Raw genomic sequence first — 19,328 nt, 5'->3', positions numbered from 1 at the left:
TGTACTTGGCTTTTTATTCCTGATCTGGACTCCGCATGAGGTTTGCAATCAGCTGCTAATGGCTCTTCCCTGATATAATTCATTCTTCTCCCCTCTTGTCATGATTGCAAAGCGCTGGATTTATCCTGCCCTCCTCAAGCCAGCACTCAGGAGGCTCAGCTATCACAGAGGCTCCTTATGTGCAGCTGGGAGGAATGCCTGTAAAGCACATCCAGGAATCTCTGCAGACTCCAGGTTCCACTGCTCTCTGCTCTGCAGTGCTGTGGATGCTGTGATAAATCGCTCCTCAAAGAAGGAGACAGTGGGAGCACAAGTGGCAGAGCTGGGATGGGCTTTTATGTCAGGCAGATGGAGTGGGACCTTGCCACCAGCTGTCCTGCCATCCTCCAGCTCCTGCGTCTGCAGCTTAGAATTACAGAATCATCTAGGATGGAAAAATACCTTCAAGATCATAAAATCCAATCATCAGCCTGACTTAATGAGGCCCATCTCTGAACCACATCCTTCAGTGTCGTGCCCACACATCTCTTGAATACCTCCACAGATGGGAATTCTGCCATTTCCCTGGGCAGCCCATTCCAACAGCTGACCACCCTCTCCACAAGGAAATTCTAAATCTTTTCTGGGGCAACTTGCGATCATTGCCTCGCATCATATTGCTTGTCACCACAGAAAAGAGACTGATACCCTCCTCACTGCAACCTCCTGTTGGGTAGCTGTAGAGAGCAATGAGGTCTCCCTTCATCTTCTTTTCCTCCAGACTAAACAACCCCAAGTCCTTCTGTCACTGCTCGTAACTCATGTGGTCCAGCCCTTCACCAGCTTCACTGCTCTTCTCTGTGCACACCCGAGCTACTCAGCATCCCTGCCAGGGGTGACCCTTCAGCCTACAACCACCACCAATGCCATTTCAGTGAAGCAAAAGCCCCCAGAAGCACAGAATTTCCCTTTCTCTAAGCAAAATGCTCCATCTCTCTGCTGATGAAGATCTTTTCTTAGCAGTGCTGCTCAGAGGTTAACCCTGTGGCCTGGGGTCACCGCAAGGACCGAGCTCTCTGCCAGCCCTAGTCGTTGTGCAGGCACCTCTCCCTTCACTGTTTTAATTAACGAGCCTCTGCCAAAATCTCTCATTACAAAGAGAAGAAAATTGGGTCTTTAGCTTATGCCCACCGCTTTCACAAAGCTGTTAAGTCTAATGAAGAATTAAATTATTTTTGTTATCGTGCAATGCATAATACATTCCTTTACAATAGCCTGCAAAAGGAAAACTTTACAGCATTGGCTGCAGTGCCCAAAAAGAGACAGCATGAGGCTGCAGTTAAAAGGACAGACAGCTAATTAAAACCCAGTGCAGTGGTTCCATCTGCAGCCATTCTAGAGGCTGCATCACATCACACATGTGAAGCCATCCCTATATTTAATGCACAGATAATACTTATCTTTTGAATCTGTTTAACAAAGAGCTTCTGGGAAGAAAAAAAAAAACCAACAAACCAGTGATCTGACCTGCTCTGTTCATATTTGGGGTTCCACATAGATCTCAAGGACCCTCTGGGAGTGCACTTTGCATAGGATTCATCTGCTCCAATTCTGGCAGAGCTGGCGCCAAGGACAAGGGTGGGTGTAGTCAGGAGCTTCACCTCAAAATGTGCTGCTGATCTGAACTAAAGTGCTAATACAACCATACCCACAGCCTTCCACAGACAGAGCACAGTTTGCTCCTCTCTCACAAGGTCCTAATGGAAACGTTGCCTACATTACAATGCCCTGTGCCTCTGCTCTGCCAATCTGAATGATGCAGAAGTGATCTCTCACATGGCGACAGGCCAGACCCACCTGCACCATCTCCTGCTTCCATTGGAATCAGTGGTAGCTGGAGCCTGAGGGCCCCTGAGGACATGACTTCAGTTTCTCAGGCTACAGCTGGGAGAGCGGTACACGAGCTCATGCTCACCTTCTGGTGCACTACAGAGCCCCATATTTCAGAGAACAGTGCTTCAGTACTTCCACATCCTCAGAACGGCAATGCCTCAAGCCACGTGCCCAGAAACTAGCAGTCTTAAAGCTTATTCGGCTTAACAGATCATCATTCCTGCGTGCCTGTGGATAATCACTCATTAGACAGGCAGATACTCTACTAATAATGAGGATTTTCAAGGATTGCAACTGGATTTATGCTGGTTTGTGCTTGAGGCAGTGTCACAGAGCAAAACCCGAGGAAGCAGCCGGCACTTGCCCTGTCACTCCTACTGCTCCAGAGCGCGGTGCTGGCAGCACTCTGTACTCACAGCACTGTGCCGGTGCTCTTCCTCTTCACTCGGAAGTGTGAGGAGTCAGATGAGAACTCCACATCGTAGTTGGCATCCTCGGCAGCCACCCCCGGGGCATCAATGCTGAGGGGCACCTCGAAGCGCTCCTGGCTGGGGTCGTACACCTGGGCAAGGAAAGGGCGATGGTTAGCTGGTGTGGAGTTGGCCTTATAACGGCATCCTCCCCTGAAATACTCACCTTAAACCTGAGCCTGTCCTTCGTTTGCAACTCCACATCCATGACAATGGGAGAGATGTCATCACCGAACAGTGACACCGTGCTGCGCTTGTCCAAAGTCACCCTGTGACAGAAACCAGCCTCAGTCCCACTGCCACCTCTTGGTGCAGGGAAACAACTCAGCATTTCTACATCAGCTCTTAAAAATAATACATCAAGCATTGGTTTGTAGAGAGAAGAAACCTGAGTTAATCTCCCATTTGCTAAGATCCACCTCCTCATGGCTGAGTTGGTGGCATTGGGCTGCTGATTGCAGCAGAAGTCTGAGCTCCCAGCACACTGCTCAGCTGTCTTGAGAACATGGAATCAAAGAATCACTGAACAGTTTGGGCTGGAATGGACCTCAGAGCCCATCCATCCCCAACCCCTGCCATGGGCTGGCTGCCCCCCAGCAGCTCAGGCTGCCCAGTGCCCCATCCAACCCAGCCCTGAGTGCCTGCAGGGATGGGGCACCCACAGCTCTATAGGCAGCTGTGCCAGGGCCTCACCGCTCTCTGAGTAAAGAACTTCCTCCTAACATCTAACCTAACAATTTCTTATTTTAGTTTAGGACTTTCCCCCTATTCCAGCCATGGCACTGACAATTTCCCCTATCTCTGATTATTGGCTTTTTATCCCTATGGATGAATTCAGCAGCATGCAGTAGCTTTTATTTTACTGAGATTTAAGGCTAAAAATCAGATGACAAAGTCATATATTGTTAGCTTGGCTCTTCTTGCCATTAACAGGCAAGAGATAATGGCCTCAAGTTTTGCCTGGGGAGGTTCAGGTTGGATATGGGGAACAACTTCTCCAAAAGAGTGGTGAGGCAGTGGCACAGGCTGCCCAGGGAGCTGGTGCAGTCACTGTCCATGGAGGAGTTTGTGAAACATAGAGATGTGGCACTGAGGGATGTGGTTAGTGGGCATGGTGGAGATGGGCTGATGGTTGACACTAGATGATCCTAATGGTCTTTTCCAACCTTTCTGATTCTGTGATGTTATGATTCTATGAAGTACGTGGTTTCCATGCACTGGTGGCATGAGCAGAAACCCAACTGCACGTGGCTTACAGAAACACACCTGCCACCCCCTCCCTCACCAGACTCAGGCACAACGGCTCACTGCCAGCTTACCTCCAGCCTTTCTCTGTCTTCTCCATGTTCCTGGCCAGTGAGTAGCCATAGGTGCTGTCCTCAGAGAAGAAGCACCAAGGAGCGTTGGGGATATCAGTGGCACACCAGGTGCAGCCGCGTGCCTCGCAGCTCTGCTGGGTCGCGCCGGGCTGGGGGTGGCAGTTTATTCTTCCTTCTGCTGGCACTGTGCACTGCTCTGTGCTGGAGCCATGGCTGTAGCCTAAGGCTAAGAGAGAAAAAGCAGTCAGGGAGCATGGAATGACACACACAGAGCCACAGAACAAGCAATAAGAGCTTCTGCAGTTACTCTTCTTTTGATGAGGTGTTTTTGCCTCATCTGGGGCCAACACTACAACTCCTGTGGCTGAGATGTCCTCAGAGAAGCATGCCTATTGGTGACCAAAATGAGCAAAGCAAGAGGTTCTGTCCCCATGACCACACACTGCTGTCCCAGTGCCTGGCTCCTGCACAGTGATCCGCTGAGGGCACCCCTATCACATGGTGTAAGGTAGCGGGCTGACAACAGCTGACTTCTGCCCTCTCAGTCATTACCAGGGCAGGTTCAGGTTGGATATGAGGAAACATTTTTTCTCCAAAAGGGTGGTGAGGCAGTGGCACAGGCTGCCCAGGATGGTAGTGGACTCACCATCCCTGGCGGTGTTCAAGAAACATGGAGACGTGGCACTGAGGAAGAGGTTAGTGGCAGTATTGGTGGGGATGGGTTGATAGCTGGATTAGGTGATTTTAGTGGTCTAATAATTCTATGAAAACTCGAGATTAAAGCTACTTGAAAAATAATTATTCCTTTCCATAAAATGACAGTCACCTTCACTTTTGACAATTTTTACCTGAACTGGTGTGTACCTCGAAGCTTAAAATGTGTTTGCTGACATGGTCCAGAGTATTCCAATAGAAAGAAGTTTACAAGAAAATGTGCACAAGCAATTTTTACATATACTGAAAAAAATAAAACTGCGGGTTTACTAGAAAATAGCATCATTTGGCAATGTCAGAGTGTTTGTAGGTTGCTCTGAAAGTAATGCATCCTATCTATTTCCATGGAGGCCACAACAGCTACAAAAAGCACAATAACACTGTTTGATAGAGCAAATTCTCAGCTACTAAAGTCTATTTTTCAACACAGTCACCACCATTAGCAACCACCATCACCAATGAACAAGAGCCTGCATGCCATGCTCATAAAATTCTGCACCAGTAGAGATGACTCATGTGGCCACTACTGAAACACGCCACCCACTGCCTTACAGTGCTCGCATCCACTGGTTGGTTTCCATAAATGTTCAGCAAGCATCAGTAAATGTCAATGGATGCCATTTTTTCTGCATGGAGGATTTCAATGACACATCTTTGCCCACAGCATCAGAGGCAGATGTTGGTGGTACAGCAGTAGGGGTTAAAGCTTCCATTAATATTTCATTGCATTTTGTTGCCATGTGACAGATGACAGCAGAGGGGCAGCCTGACACAATGGTGTGTGATATAGAGGTGCATATGAAGCAGAAGTGTGAAATCAGCCCACACATGCCAGTTAACATCTGGGCAGATGGAGCACAGAGTAAAACCACCACATTTCACTATTTTTTCCCAGTAGGAATAAAATGCAGCATCGCTCTTTTCATTACTTACAACATGACTGAACACACCAGAGCAGGTTATTAACATCTCACGGGAGACTCTTATCAACTTATTTCTATCATGAAATGCCTTCAAAACACTTCATAAGGATATTGTGAGTGGAAAGTTTGATGGAAAAGAAAAAAAAATTGCTTCTGTAGGAGCCAAGAAAGCCCCCTTCTACATGAAGCTGGAGCTCTCCTGGAAATTTTGGTAGCACACTCACGTCTGAGCAGCTGAATCAGGCTGCAGCCTCCTTCACCTCTTGTTCCCTAAATTCCTGCTATCCGTACAGCATAATGGCAAAGGAAAGGTGCAAATTCCTCCTTCTACTCTTTTTTCCCCCTTATTTTTATTTTAAAGCCTTTGCATCATTTTTCTCTTGCACTTACTCCCTATGTTTGTAAGCATGCGTTGAAATGAAATGCAAAAGAGCAGCCACTCAGCAATAGCTGGGGCTATGTGCTCCTTTTCCTTGATAATTTCCACGGGAACAGAAGCTAAAGAGAGCTTGAAAGATAGAAATGAAAAAGCATTCCTGTTTGTTTTTAAAAACCCTGACTTTACTTCTACGAAATTGTTAAAAGGTGCTGCAATAAGGCGTGAGCAAGGAGTTAAAAATCACATTCCTTCTAATTCACAAGTACGAGTCCTTGCATTTTGGGCTCACCTTCATGTTTGCTGCTTCCCTCTACCTTTATCTCTCAACACAATGAGAATCAGCTGTATTCTCTCCTTATTAGACCCCAGACTGATTCACCACCGATATACGTGGGTAAAAAAATTCCAGGAAGCAAATTATCCAAGGTAACATTACCTTTCAGCAGCTGAATGACTTCAGTCCATCTGCTCTGGTACCCAAGAACTGAATGCACCATTGGACTGGGGTATATTTATAAAATGAGCCAGCACTGCTGCCTTCCCATAGAGTCACCTCAGGTGGAGTTCAGCCTACACCCGTCCTCTCCTTTTCCATGTGAAAAGAAGAGCTCCCACCCCAATAGCTTTGTTGCTATTGTTTAGATCTTGCTTTTAAGTCCTGTGACAAAAAGAAGTCCTGTGCACCCACCTGCCAGCACGGTGACCAAGAGCCAGAGCCCCCTGACCCCATCCATGGCTGAGTGCTGACATCTGGCCGCAGCCTGCAGTCTTATATACCAGGCTAAGGCACAACACGCACCTCAATTATCTTGTTCTGATTATTAATGAGACATTATCAATATTTTCTCAAATCTAACCCAAGAAACTCAGGTTATTGTAACATGTGGCCTTGCCATCATTAAGAAGCAGATAAGATAGGGCTGGTGACAAATTTGTTCATAAACCTTGATAAATTTCTCAACTCCAGCTTTGAGAGAGGGTCATTTTCCCAAGGCTTCCCAAAAATTACTTCCCAGAGACTCTTCTCTCTTTACAGAACCCCCTCCAGAGCCCCGTGTTTACTCTTTTCTGATTTATCTTTTGTCAGATACACAACTTTATACTAAAATGAAACGTCTGGAGAAAAATCAACACAGTTGAAGAAATATCCATTTAAACAAGGACTGGGACTGTGACCTTTACAAAATGACAAATTTCCTCCAACTATTTGATGGTGAGAACTTCCAGGATAAGCCTGCGTTGTACAGTAAGGTTCATTTTGATGTGATGTCTTCCCAGAGGAAAAAATGACTTTCTATACACACGCTATCAAAGAGTTATATTGGTGCTAACCACAAGATAGCTTCATAAAACAAAATGTCTGTTTTCAAGCATTACCAGAGAGAAGCATCTGTAACTCAGACTGTTGCAACAACAGACCCTCGCCATATGGTCCATTAAGACAGAACAGTCTGACAGCAAGCAGCAATTTCTTACGTTTATAAGGACTTTTAAAAAACAGTAGTTGAAAACCACAAAGTTTGTATGAATTACAGACTGGGAAAATAGCAGCCCTGTTGAGGAACATGGGCTGCCCAGAGAACCCAAACGTGCCCCTATGCCCGAGCCAGGCAGAAGGGGTACCCTGCACCAGGCACAGCCTCTTGCACATAAATCCACTCCATTTCCTCAGGGCCCAAACAACACGTGTGTGCAGGCACCTTTTAAATTTCTCAAAAGCATAAGAGGTAAGGAGTAGCAATACCAAGCAGTGACTGTTTTAACTCCTAACCTGTATGCTGCTTAACAATACATATCATTACTTATTTCTGCCAAAACCTGGGCTAAATCAGACTTAAATCACATGGAGTATGCAGTTTCATCTGCTTTCCAGCTGAGCTGAGAAGGAAAACTTCTCAAAGATCTATTAGGAGCTTCAAAGCTTCTCTTTGCTTGACACAAAAGGGAAGAAACGATCTCTGGAGAACAGGGCACCAGCTCCATTTGAAGTCAGTACTGTACTTGGTACAAGGGAATCCTGCTAGAGTTCCTGAGTACCACTGAAACAGAAACAATGGTTAACTAGAAGACAGGACTGGGATACCAACCCACGGGGCTATATTACCCAGCAAGGTATTCTACTGTATTATGTAACAACGTGCATTTTCACATGTGGGGCCTTTGCAAGTGGACTGTTTATAAGGAACTATGAAGAAAAACACAAAGAGAAATAGTTCACATTCACATCTTTATTTAAGTGTTACCTACACAAGCTATAATTTACAGACTTATATTTTTCTGGGGAAAAACAAAACAAAACAACCAACAACAAAACACCTCAACATCCAAACACTGTATCTGAATCTACATAAGTTTTAAAATTTGCAGAATTTACAAATTAATATTCAGAGCAGTTGGCTAAATTATACATCCTCCCTCAATATCCACATTCTAGGAACTTTAAAAGTCATACAGGCACATGATAAGATATTTTCTTTATACAACCATCTATTTACATAGCTTTCCCAATACACGTGGTTCAGTTCTCAAAGTAACTGCCAAGGTTTGCAAAACAGTGTATTTAAAATACGTTTAGCAGCATATAAAATTAGATAAAAAGGAAAGATATTTTGCTTTAAAAAAAGAAAATGCGAGATGATAGAAATGAATTCATAAGAAAAATAGATTAAGGTATACTTCTGTGATGACATTAAGAAACATCTAGTCATTACAGATTATAGGCAAAACACTAATAAAACATACCAGCTTATGAGCATTTTAGTTCTAGTCCTGAGCACAGAGTATACACATCTGCACAGCTTTGGTCAACAAGGATTATACGCTAAGGTTAGCACAAATCATATAGCGTTTCTGTTAGCAGGACACAGTTATATCAGAACGATCTGCCCTAACAGCTTCCTCCCATCTTTTGTTCACTTCACTTCCCTAACAACAGGGTAAGTGACCTTTAAAATCTCGAAACAACGTCTGTCATAATCAAAGGCTTATTAACAGGACATCATCAGTCCCTTGCTACCCTAAAATGCGACACAGCTGATCATACTTGAGTGAAATACAGCAGAGCACTCTTTTGATATATTCCTGGTTATAATTTTGAGATGGTCATTAGAGAAGACTGACTTCCAGTTAACTCAAACTGCAAGTGTTACACAAGTGCACACAAATTCAGCCATTATATATAGACATACATACGTGATCACTGAGATACAAGAATGCTACCCTTGGTTTTGTTGTTTTTTTTTTTTTCCCCCTACAGTACATACTTTAAGGACAGCAGGTCTAACAGAAGAGTTCACTCTTATTTTTCAGCTCATTCCAGTCATCAGCATTCACTTAATAAGTATGCAGCAAACTGCATAGGGCGCACTTCAACTTCATCAACCATTCAATCTTTATTTATGCCCATCATCTCAGTTACTGGCCAGATCTTCACTTGCATCTCCTGCATCGGAGATCTGTCCATCTATCACATTCCGAGCTTTCCAGATCCTCACAGTTCTGTCACTGAAAAACAAAAAGCCAAACCAGAATTCTAGTTAAGTGATTAAGTTGGAGAAGGAGCAAGACAGGAGGAAAAAGGCTGCAGGTGCCTGATTCAGAAAGGCATTTTTAGAGAACTGAGAAATTTGTCTCCTTAAATAGCAATATAACCTGTGAAGGCAAAGCAAACACTATGAAGCATAAGCACTCACTCATACACTTACTATTGAGATTGCCCCAAATGGCAACTCCTGTATTTCCTATTTCCTTCTCCAAAAACAAACAACAACAAAGAAATACATCAGGATTCAGCAGTCAGACCAGACTTTAGCACAGCACAGAATTTTTCTTACTCAAACACTGCAAGTTCTGGAGGCCTTCAGCACAGTATTAAAAGTCCCAAAAGGATGGAATTTTCTGCTAATAATAAAATTTCATTTGCACGTGACCTAAATGTATTAATATCTCTAGATATTAATTAATAGGGACATCATCTTTGACAACTCCAACAATGCTTAGCACCAGAACATACGATGACAGGGTTCACAGCTCCTGTGCAAAGCCTGCACCTCCAAGTGCAGTCCCCTCTACTTTACTTTCTTCAGGATTAGTTTAATTTCTTAATATGCCCAGATTTACTGAGGGAGCAGATATCAAGGCGTTTAAGGGACAGGAAGACAACTTGCAAAGCTTCTGCTCTAGGCCAGCACTTAACATGGCATTTAGAAACATTCCCACATGTCAAGGGTTGGTCCTAGCAGTGAACAGCCTAATTGCAGAGGTGCAAGATGGTAAAATACTCAGTATTGTCCAATTCTCCCTCTTCCATCCCGCCCATCAGAGGTCTCTGAACTGTTTTACTCACGCATGCCATTACCAAGAAATTACTGAGCGTGCACTACCAATATATTTATTGTTACTCATTTATCATCTATACATATGCATCAAAGTTCCAATATTTTCTTCTCCCATCCCAAAGGATCACTTTTGCATATCCTGCAGCACACACACCCCACTTCAGAGACCCACTGCTGTAGGTTACTGACACTTAGAGGCATGGACCAGGTCCTCCCATTTCTGCTAGCGACTAACACAGCTGAAGATCTAAACGTGTTTGCGTGGGTAAAACCATAGCTAAAACTATACAAAAAAAAGGGTTTATGGATAAGAAAAACTCACTCTGATGCTGTGAAAATCTGGCTGGAGTTGGTGCAGATTGCATTTATAGGACTGTCGTGTCCCTTCATCTCTCCAATTGGTGCAAAGGTGTCCACGTTCCAGAGCTTGAGGGTTCCTCCTCTGCAGCCGCTGAGCAGAACTGGAGCACCAGGCACCAGGCCCAGTGCGCACACCCAGTCCTTATGAGCATTAGGAACTTGCTGAAAAACAGAAAGCAGATGAATCTCATAGGGTGAAAAAGAATTATAGATGATTGAGCTCAGAAGCAGAAACTAAAAAAAAAAAATCCCGAGTTCTAAGCCCGATTCCAGTCCTGTGGTTGATTACCTATGTCAAGCCCTGCTACTACTTCCTTATTAGAGTAAGGAGATGCCTTTCTTCCATGAGGCTACTTCTATGTGAGTCACCTTGGGTTTGCTTCTCTTTGAAAATCAGTGTTACAGAATAAGAAAAAAAATCCAATACGCACAACTGCCATGAGATGGAACAGAAAATTACTTTGGGATAATGCTAAATCCACATATGTTCAAATGCATATTTGAATGCACACATGTTTTTCAAGTCTGTCTGTAAAACTTAGAAAGAGAAAGAAAACCCAACACACTGATCAAAAAATACACCAGGGAAGCAAAAACCATTTGCCTTTCTCCTTTCTTATTTTCCCATTATAGTTTCTAAAATGATTTTATGATACGGCACTTAAAATCATTCATTATTTATTGAGGAAGGACACTAACATTTTACTGCTGATTCAGAAAGCAAAACGCTTCACAGAATGGCCGAGAACAAAATACACCAGGGATACAAACACCAGGGATGTAATAGCTCAAGTTTGCTGTCTTTTAAGGGAAGCAGCTCTTTTCCAATTCTGTAGGAACTCTTTGCTGCCTTTCCCAACATGGAGAAAGCTTTCAGGAACATCCTGCAGCTTTCTAGGAACATCCTGAAGCTTTAACTATAATATACACTGCTTGGGTTGCATTGCACTAAGTGAAGTAGATAATCTCCAAATTTTTTTGAATACTATGTTTGCTGAGTTATTTTCATCAATTCAGTCTTCCAACTCAGGACTAATGTCTTGGAATGTTACTATTTATATTTTAAAGCAGATTCAGCTCTATTTCAGGGTTTGATCCTTATCTAAAACAGTCATGTCAAGGAATACCAGGAATACAGATGAAACCTGCAGTATTTAGATTCTACTATATTACCATGTATGTGATCAAATCAAAATTATATCTACATTTACTGAAAAATAACTGAGTTACAGATGTCCTTACCAGCAGGTCAAGGGAGGTGATTCTGCCCCTCTACTCTGCTCTGGTGAGAACCCACCTGAAGTACTGCATCCAATTCTGAAGCCCCCAGCACAAGACGACATGGTGTTGGAGCAGGTCCAGAGGAGGACCATGAAGATTATCAGAGGGCTGGAGCATTCCCCTATGAGGACAGGCTGAGAGAGCCGTGCTCTTCAGCCTGGAGAAGAGAAGGCTCCAAGGAGACCTTATAGCAGCCTATCAGTACCTGGAGGGAGCCTACAGGAAAGCTGCAGGGACATTTTATAAAGGCATATAGCAACAGGACAAGGGGAAATGGCTTTACACTGGAAGAGGATAGATTTAGACTAGATAATAGGAAAAAATTATTTACTGTCAGGGTGTTGAGACATTGGTTGACCAGTAAGCCTGTGCACGCTTCCTCCTCCTTGGAAGCATTCAAAGCCAGGCTAGATGGGGCTTTCAGCAACCTGGTCTAGTGGGAGATGTCCCTGCCTATAGCAGGGGGGTTGGAACTGGATGATCCAGTTCCTTCCAACCTCATTCATGGTTCTATGATTCTATATTATGTCTTCAGAAGCACAGAATAGCTGAGGTTGGCAGAGATCTTTGGAGATCATTAGTTCAATCCCCTACTCAAAGCAGGGTCAGCCAGAGTAGGTTGTTCAGCTTTTTTTTTTTTTTCCTCTCCATTAAATAGAATTTCTTGCATTTCATTTTGTGCCCACTGTTTATTTTTCTTCCACTGGATATTACTGATCAGTGTCTGGCTCCATTGTCTTTTCTCCCTCCTATTTTAGGTATCTACATACACTGACAATATCCCCTTGTGCCTTCTCTTCCCCAGCCTGAAGAGACCCAGCCCTCTTGGTGTCTCCTCGTGAGAGAGGATCCAGTTTGCTAATCCTCTTAAAGCTCTTTCAGCACAAAGCTCAGCTTCAGGTCTTTGCTGAACTTGTTCCACTCTGTCCATGTCTCTCTTGTACTGGGGAGCCCAGCAGTGGAGACAGCAATTCCTGATGCACCTCTCCAGTGCAGAGCAGATGGGAAGGATCAACACCCCATCAACTCTCATCCTAATGCAGTCCAGGAGAACACTTGCTGCAAGAGCACTTTGCAGCTGGCTGGCCCCCAGCCTGTACTACTGGTGTTCAGAGTTACTCCTTATGGGATGCAAGACTTGACATTTCCATCTGTCAAACTTCATGAAGCTCCTCTGCACCAGCCTGCCAAAGCCCTTGTGAAGGACAGCACAACCATCTGCTCTATCAACCACTCCTCATGGTTTTGTATCACCAGCAATTGTGCTCAGACTACACTCTGCTGCATCATCCAGGCCATCAATGAAAATATTAGAGAATCGCTCCCAGTACTGACACCTGGGATACCCCACTAGTGACTAGGCTTTGTGCTGCTGGCCATAATCCTTTTAGTTCAGAAGTTCAGCCAGTTTCCAGTTCATCTCACAGTGCACTTCTCTAGTGCTTCACATACTTAATCAGTTTGTGAATAAGCGTGTTATCACAGACAGTGTAAAAAGCCTTTAAGTCTTTTTACAACATGAGATTCTCCTCATCCACCAAGCCAGTCAGAGAAGGCTTCAGTCTGACTGGGTATAATTCCTCCTTCATGAATCCATGCTGACTAGCTCCCATCACCTTCTTGTCTTTGCGAATAGTCATCATCTAAACTTGAACATTTACACAGCCTGAGAAACATAGTAAACATGACTGTCATGTGATTTTTGTATTACCTGAAGAAGGTCTTTCTGAGCCAAGTCCCATTTCTTAATTCCATTATCTCTAGATCCACTGAAAAGGTTGTCTCCCATAATAGCAAGTGCTTCGATGCCATCATAGTGAGGAGGTTCAAAATTGTGTGTAGGACTTACGCTTCCAAGAGCCCCTTCAGTTACATCAAACATCTAAAACAAAATAAATGTTCAAATACTATTAGCAAAATTATCTGCTACCTAATCAGCTTGGAGATGTGCAGTGGAGCTTGTGGATTCAAATACACTCTGGCTGAAGTAGAGAAAAAAGGCTACAAATAAAGAACAGACTCTCTAACATAGAATGAAATTAATCACAATGATGAGACACAAGAAAGCATCATAATCTCACTATGCTGTGCTTTAACACAACTCAGAGCAATCAAAAAATATGTGCTAATAAATCACCCAAAAGACTGAAGTACACAGACCTCTTTCCATTCCCACTTCACAACTGGGGTAATGCTTAAGCAAGAGTCTGTGGGGAGCATACAGAGCACCTCTGCCAAGGGAACTAGGTCTGCACCCCAAAACAGATGCATTCATTGAAGTAACTTTGAGCCTGTTAAAGCACCTAAACAGGAGGTGTTGCAAATACGTCTCTAAGACCTCACACACCTGAAGTCCACCTCACATGTGATGAGGAATAAGACGAATTATAGACAATCTGATCCACGATGTTTTCAAGAACACTCCACCACATGATAAAAATAGTGCTAGTTATTAAGATCAAACATTACCCATAATCTATAACTGATAGAAGAATTTCCATTTGGGTTATCAGATTTCAGATATGGGTCACTTCTGCTGAAGCCTGCAACTCATACTGATGTTAGGAGTTAAAATACATAGGCAAATACTAATGGTTTACCTTTATATAATGGTCCTTTGAACCAGTGACAATAAGATCCTGTCCGTTGGAAATTCGATCCACAGTAAGGCACATGACAGGACCCAAGTGACCAGTTAGCTTTCCTGTAGACTGAAATCTTCAAGAACAAGAAGAAATGACTGAGGATTTTCAATTTTTCTGTGTATACAACATAAACCATAACACAGTTTCTGCTAGAATGGGTCTTCTAACTTATCCTCTGGTTACATAATCTGCTGCTTATACCCACATAAAGATGCTAGATCATTGTTAAGTGGAAACCAAAACTTGTATGTTAAAAAACAAACACATCAGGCCCTGTAAAGTATTTTGAATGCTCTCTTTGAGTGCAGGATCTGTTTGGAAAAGTTCTGTCTAATAATGATCACAGCCATGCATTACATCAGTAGATTCTCATCACTCATTGGCAATTACCAGTCACAACACAAATTTATCACATCATTCTTCAGTGCTTTTTTTCTTCCAATAATTTTTACTTAAACAATTCATCATAATTTTACCACGTGAGGAAATAAAAAGCTCTTCCACCATTATCTCTGTAACAACTATAGCAAAAATTAGCTGATCCATTTCTTGGCTACATTTCCACACACAGGAAACATCTCATTGACTTTGCTTCATATATGCATGTGACCTCATAAGGAACATGCTCTTCCACTGGTGTTCAGTACCTTTTCAGGTCCCACATCCTCACTGAATTTCCAGCAGCTGCATAGAGGAATGTGCCAGTTGGATTTAGTGCAATCTGATTAATCTGATTCTCTCCAGCTGGGATAGTGACCGTTCTGTTTGTACTTCCCGAACACACATCACCAGGCATTGCCTGGCCTGAAGACCTAAGCAAAGGGAGGGAGCAGAAAAAAGTAGAAAAAGTAGAAAAAAAAGTAGAAAAAGTAGGACAACTACATTATGTTCTCCTTACTTTACATGTTATTTAAAACAAAGCCCATTCACCTGAGCAAAAAGACTATAAAGCCAATAATGAATACCAAAGACCTGCTAAAATACCACAGGCATGCATGCAAGCAAACTCATGTTTTCATACATTACCAACACCCCACACTGACTTAGCTAAAAGGTGTAAATAAAGCCACCGGTCCCAACAGCATATTTGAGTTACACTGTGCACTACTGAATTTAATCTAATTTAATTTTAGATCAAAACTCATTCAAGCTCCTGTTATTCAAGGTTTAACATACTTACGTCAACGTTCGAACACACTTAGCAGAATCTCTGATGTCCCACACTTTGATATAGGAGGTTGAGACTGTGAAGACCAAACTTGTATAGTTGCAATACTTTATAGAAACAACATTGTTTGGATGACCCCCTAGAGACATAATCTCTTGTCCAGTTACCAGATTCCAGACTTTACAGGTACGGTCTACATAAAGTCAAGAAAAACAAAAAAGGGGGGAGGGAATTAAAAAAGTAAAGAAGTCAAGTTTTTCCAAAAGGCTAGTAATTAAAATAAACCAACAAATCTATATATCCATTTGCACTCAAATATATTGCTCTCTTTTGATATGCACTGCACAAAATATCTATATTAAATTGGTCTTAAAAGAGTACACAAGAGTATCATCTACCATCATCAAAACAAAGCAAGGTTAATCCTTACATGTCAAGTTCAAGATATGCACATTAAGTCAATTAATATTTTAAAAAGATAAAATCCCTTCCCAAGGAAAGAATGTAAGAGGAAATTTGGAGGCTGTCAGGTTTGGATGATTGACAACGATCAAGAGAATCACCCAATTTTACACCTACAAATTCTTCATCAAGGTCATAGTTCAGGAGGAAATGCATGCTTCAGGTTGAAGGAGGGCTGACAGACACGACAAGTATGAAGGCAAAAAGCAACACAAACTATTCAGTGCACTAGCTGCCTCTGAAAATTCCAGTATAAGTGCTTTAGTCATAGGTTTCCTTCAGTAGCAATGCAACTTAAACACTGCAAACTTGTGTGTGCTAAAACTCCAAACATGTAGAAGTTTAAGAATTTTGCAGCTTGAATAGAGCCCACACCTGAAACCCTCCTTGTTCCACCATGTCAGAATCACTCTCTGTATTTTAGGAGTACATCTTTAACTGGAATAATTACTGAGAGCACGAAGAGCAAACTTCACGTGTCAGCAGCTGTGACAAGAGCAGGAAGAAGGTAAGCATGAGAAGCTAGCATATGACAGGAAAGCAAATATTTACAACATCTGCAAGCATTCCTGTGTTAAAAAAATACTTATATTAAGACCTTTTCTCCCTTGTAGCCACTAAATTTGAAATCTCAATACAGATCAAGTGAGCAGCATTTGCAGAAGCTGAAAATACCTCATCTTCTTGCATTTGTATACAGTCACAAAATGCTAAAACCTTGGCTAAAAACTCTGAAGGCCAAAAGTTTGCCAACTGACTGTAACAGTGTGTCTTGGTATTCTTAATATACAGGCAGAGTAGCTAGAAACCACATCTAAATGTTAGCAGTGGAAAATCTACTCTGATGGTGCTCTCTGTGTTAATACAGGAATAAATAAGGATGCTCTGAAGTTTCAGAACTTATATGTTATATGATTGTTCCACCCAGTAGGAAATGTAGTGACTACTAAAACGTAGCCCATCCCATAACAGCCATACAACTTTTACAGCCCAAAGGGGACAGTTAATGAGATGCAAATGGTAAGTAGAAAATAGCCCGAGCTTTGCAGGTTTAATCTGTTTGAACTCTTTAGGCAGGACAGTCAAAGAATCACAGAATCACAGAATGGCCAGGGTTGGAAGGGACCTCAAGGTTCATGAATCTCCAACCCCCCTGCCACAGGCAGGGCCACCAACCTCCCCATTTAATACTAGACCAGGCTGCCCAGGGCCCCATCCAACCTGGCCTTGAACACCTCCAGGACGGGGCATCCACAACCTCTCTGGGCAGCCTGTTCCAGCACCTCACCACTTTCTCTATAAAGAACTTTCCCCCGACATCCCACCTGAATCTTCCCTCCCTCAACTTAAAACCATTTCCCCTTGTCCTGCTGTTAAGATACGCTAATTCCTATCTCTTCTACTACAAAGTCTTCGACATTGTCTCCCATAGTATTCTCCCAGAGAAGCTGGCAGCCCATGGCTTGTACACGTACTCTTCACTGCGTAAAGAACTGGCTGGATGGCCAGGCCAAGAGAGTGGTAGTGAATGAAGTTAAATCCAGATGGAGACCATTCATAAGTGGTGATCCCCAAGGGTTGTTACTGGGGTCTGTCCTGTTTGATATCTTTATTGATGACCTGGATGAGGGCATTGAGGGCACCCTCAGTAAGTTGCAGATGACAACAAGCTGGCAGGAAGTGTCTATCTGGGGACAGGGAGGCCCTACAGAGTGATCTGGGCAGGCTGGATCACTAGGCTGATGCCAATGGAAGAAATCCAAGTGACAGATCCCGCACTTTGGCCGCAACAACCTCAGACAATGCTGAGGCAGAGTGGCTGGAAGACTGCATAGAGGAAATGGACCTGGGGGGTGTTGGTTGACGTTTGTACTCAGGACTGATGAGGTCACATCTCGAGTACTGTTCATTTTTGGGCCTCTCATTACATTGAGAGATCTGGAGCACAGGTCTTATGAGGAGCAGCTGAGGGACCTGGGATTGTTCAAGTCTGGAGAAGAGGAGGCACAGGAGTGACCTTACTGCACTCAACAACTTCCTGAAAGAAGGTTGTGGTGAGATGGGAGTCGGCCTCTTCTCCCCTGTAACTAGCAATGGAACTAAAGGGAATGGCTTCAAGTTGCATTAAGGGAGATTCAGGTTGGACATTAGGAAATATTTCTTCTCTGAGAGAGTGGTCAGGCACTGGAACAGGCTGCCCTGGGAGGTAATGGAGTCACCAACCCTGGACGTACTCAAGAAACGTTTAGATGCTGTACTGAGGGACATGGTTTAGTAGCAAATACTGGTGATAGATACATGGTTGGACTGGATGATCTTAGAAGTCTTTTCCAACCACAGTGATTCTATGATTCTATTCTATAATTCTACAGCCTGAGGCTATTACTTTGTATTGCATATCATGTAAGCACCTGTTACCATATCATTCAACAAGTATTAATGTTGTTCTTGAGAGTTACTTTTTCTACTACAAATAAATAGCTAAATACTAAACAATAAGACTGAAAACCTGTACATAATTGCAGTAAATCCTTCTTCAGCTTATGTTGCATTATAGGCATTCACAATTTTCCACTGCATTCACTGCAGTAAGCACAAATTGGGAATTTCACAATAACCAAAGATGAAAAAGCAGCCTGTGTATGCACCACAGATATACAAAAGTTGCCCGACCTTTGGATCCAGTGAAGAGAAGGTCATCTGTTGCATCTACACAAAGCACAGGCTTGGCATGTCCTTCAGCTGTATAGATACACTGCAGTGGGGAAGTTCGGATGCATTTTGAAGCAGGAAATGGGTTAATTATCCCCCTAAAGAAAAAAAGGAAGTGTGAGATGGGCATAGTAATAGACAAATCAATTAACTAACTTTTCCCCTACATATAGGTAAATTTCATTTTCTTACATGTGAGGGCAGAACAACTGAACACCTTTCATGAACTATTTAAAAATTTTTACTATTTAGCTTTAACAAGTGTCAACACTGGGCTAAAGGAAATCACATACAAAAAAAAAAAAAAAAGAGGCAAGATGCTGAGTGCTGGGTACATGCAAGATACTGAAAGCTCCTGGATTCATTGGAACAGCCGTAACACTGCAAATTGCAGAAAGACAACTTAGTCCAAATAGCATGCCTGAAAAATGTAGTCAGTGTAACGTACACAGACAATTCCAAACTCAGAAGCCATTTGGCATTAGCTTCCTTCTACAGGTAAGCTTGGAGAACTGCTAACTTGTGAATCCAAGTAAGGGTCCCTACTGCACCTTGTACCCACTGCCAAACTTCAGTGGCTATAAGAGAGCATGGTGGGAGTACAGTTACCCCCAAAGGAATCTTTCCAGGTCATTTGTAGCTAACTCTGTAGTGGTACAAAAAAGGCTGTAACCCAGCCTGAAAAA

At 42.9% G+C, this 19,328-nt stretch overlaps 2 protein-coding genes across 2 annotated transcripts in view; both read right to left on the bottom strand.

Moving 5' to 3' along the window:
- Nucleotides 1–6,461, bottom strand: part of LOC100550169 (sucrase-isomaltase, intestinal-like) — a 51,135-nt gene extending 44,674 nt beyond the window's left edge. The window contains exons 1-4 of the mRNA XM_010721340.2: nt 6,366–6,461; nt 3,662–3,887; nt 2,509–2,611; nt 2,289–2,434 (exon numbers count right to left, since the gene is read on the bottom strand). Of these exons, the coding sequence (XP_010719642.1) occupies nt 2,289–2,434; nt 2,509–2,611; nt 3,662–3,887; nt 6,366–6,411 (521 nt within the window). The 5' untranslated portion in view covers nt 6,412–6,461. The remainder of the gene's footprint in view (nt 1–2,288; nt 2,435–2,508; nt 2,612–3,661; nt 3,888–6,365) is intronic.
- Nucleotides 6,462–7,890: 1,429 nt separating this feature from the next.
- LOC104913741 (kinesin-like protein KIF21A) lies at nt 7,891–18,787 on the bottom strand. The gene is made up of 7 exons (XM_010721242.1): nt 18,604–18,787; nt 15,481–15,661; nt 14,948–15,112; nt 14,256–14,373; nt 13,367–13,537; nt 10,337–10,536; nt 7,891–9,181 (listed from the first exon to the last, which is right to left on the bottom strand). Exons 1-7 carry the CDS (start codon nt 18,770–18,772, stop codon nt 9,088–9,090), a joined length of 1,098 nt encoding a protein of 365 aa, XP_010719544.1. The 5' UTR covers nt 18,773–18,787; the 3' UTR covers nt 7,891–9,087.
- Nucleotides 18,788–19,328: the final 541 nt, after the last annotated feature.

This window comes from Meleagris gallopavo, chromosome 1 (assembly GCF_000146605.3).
Source record: "Meleagris gallopavo isolate NT-WF06-2002-E0010 breed Aviagen turkey brand Nicholas breeding stock chromosome 1, Turkey_5.1, whole genome shotgun sequence".
Classification (NCBI taxonomy): Eukaryota; Metazoa; Chordata; class Aves; order Galliformes; family Phasianidae; genus Meleagris; species Meleagris gallopavo.
The sequence above is the reverse complement of the archived record's forward strand: the minus strand, read 5'-3'. Positions and strand labels throughout refer to the sequence as shown.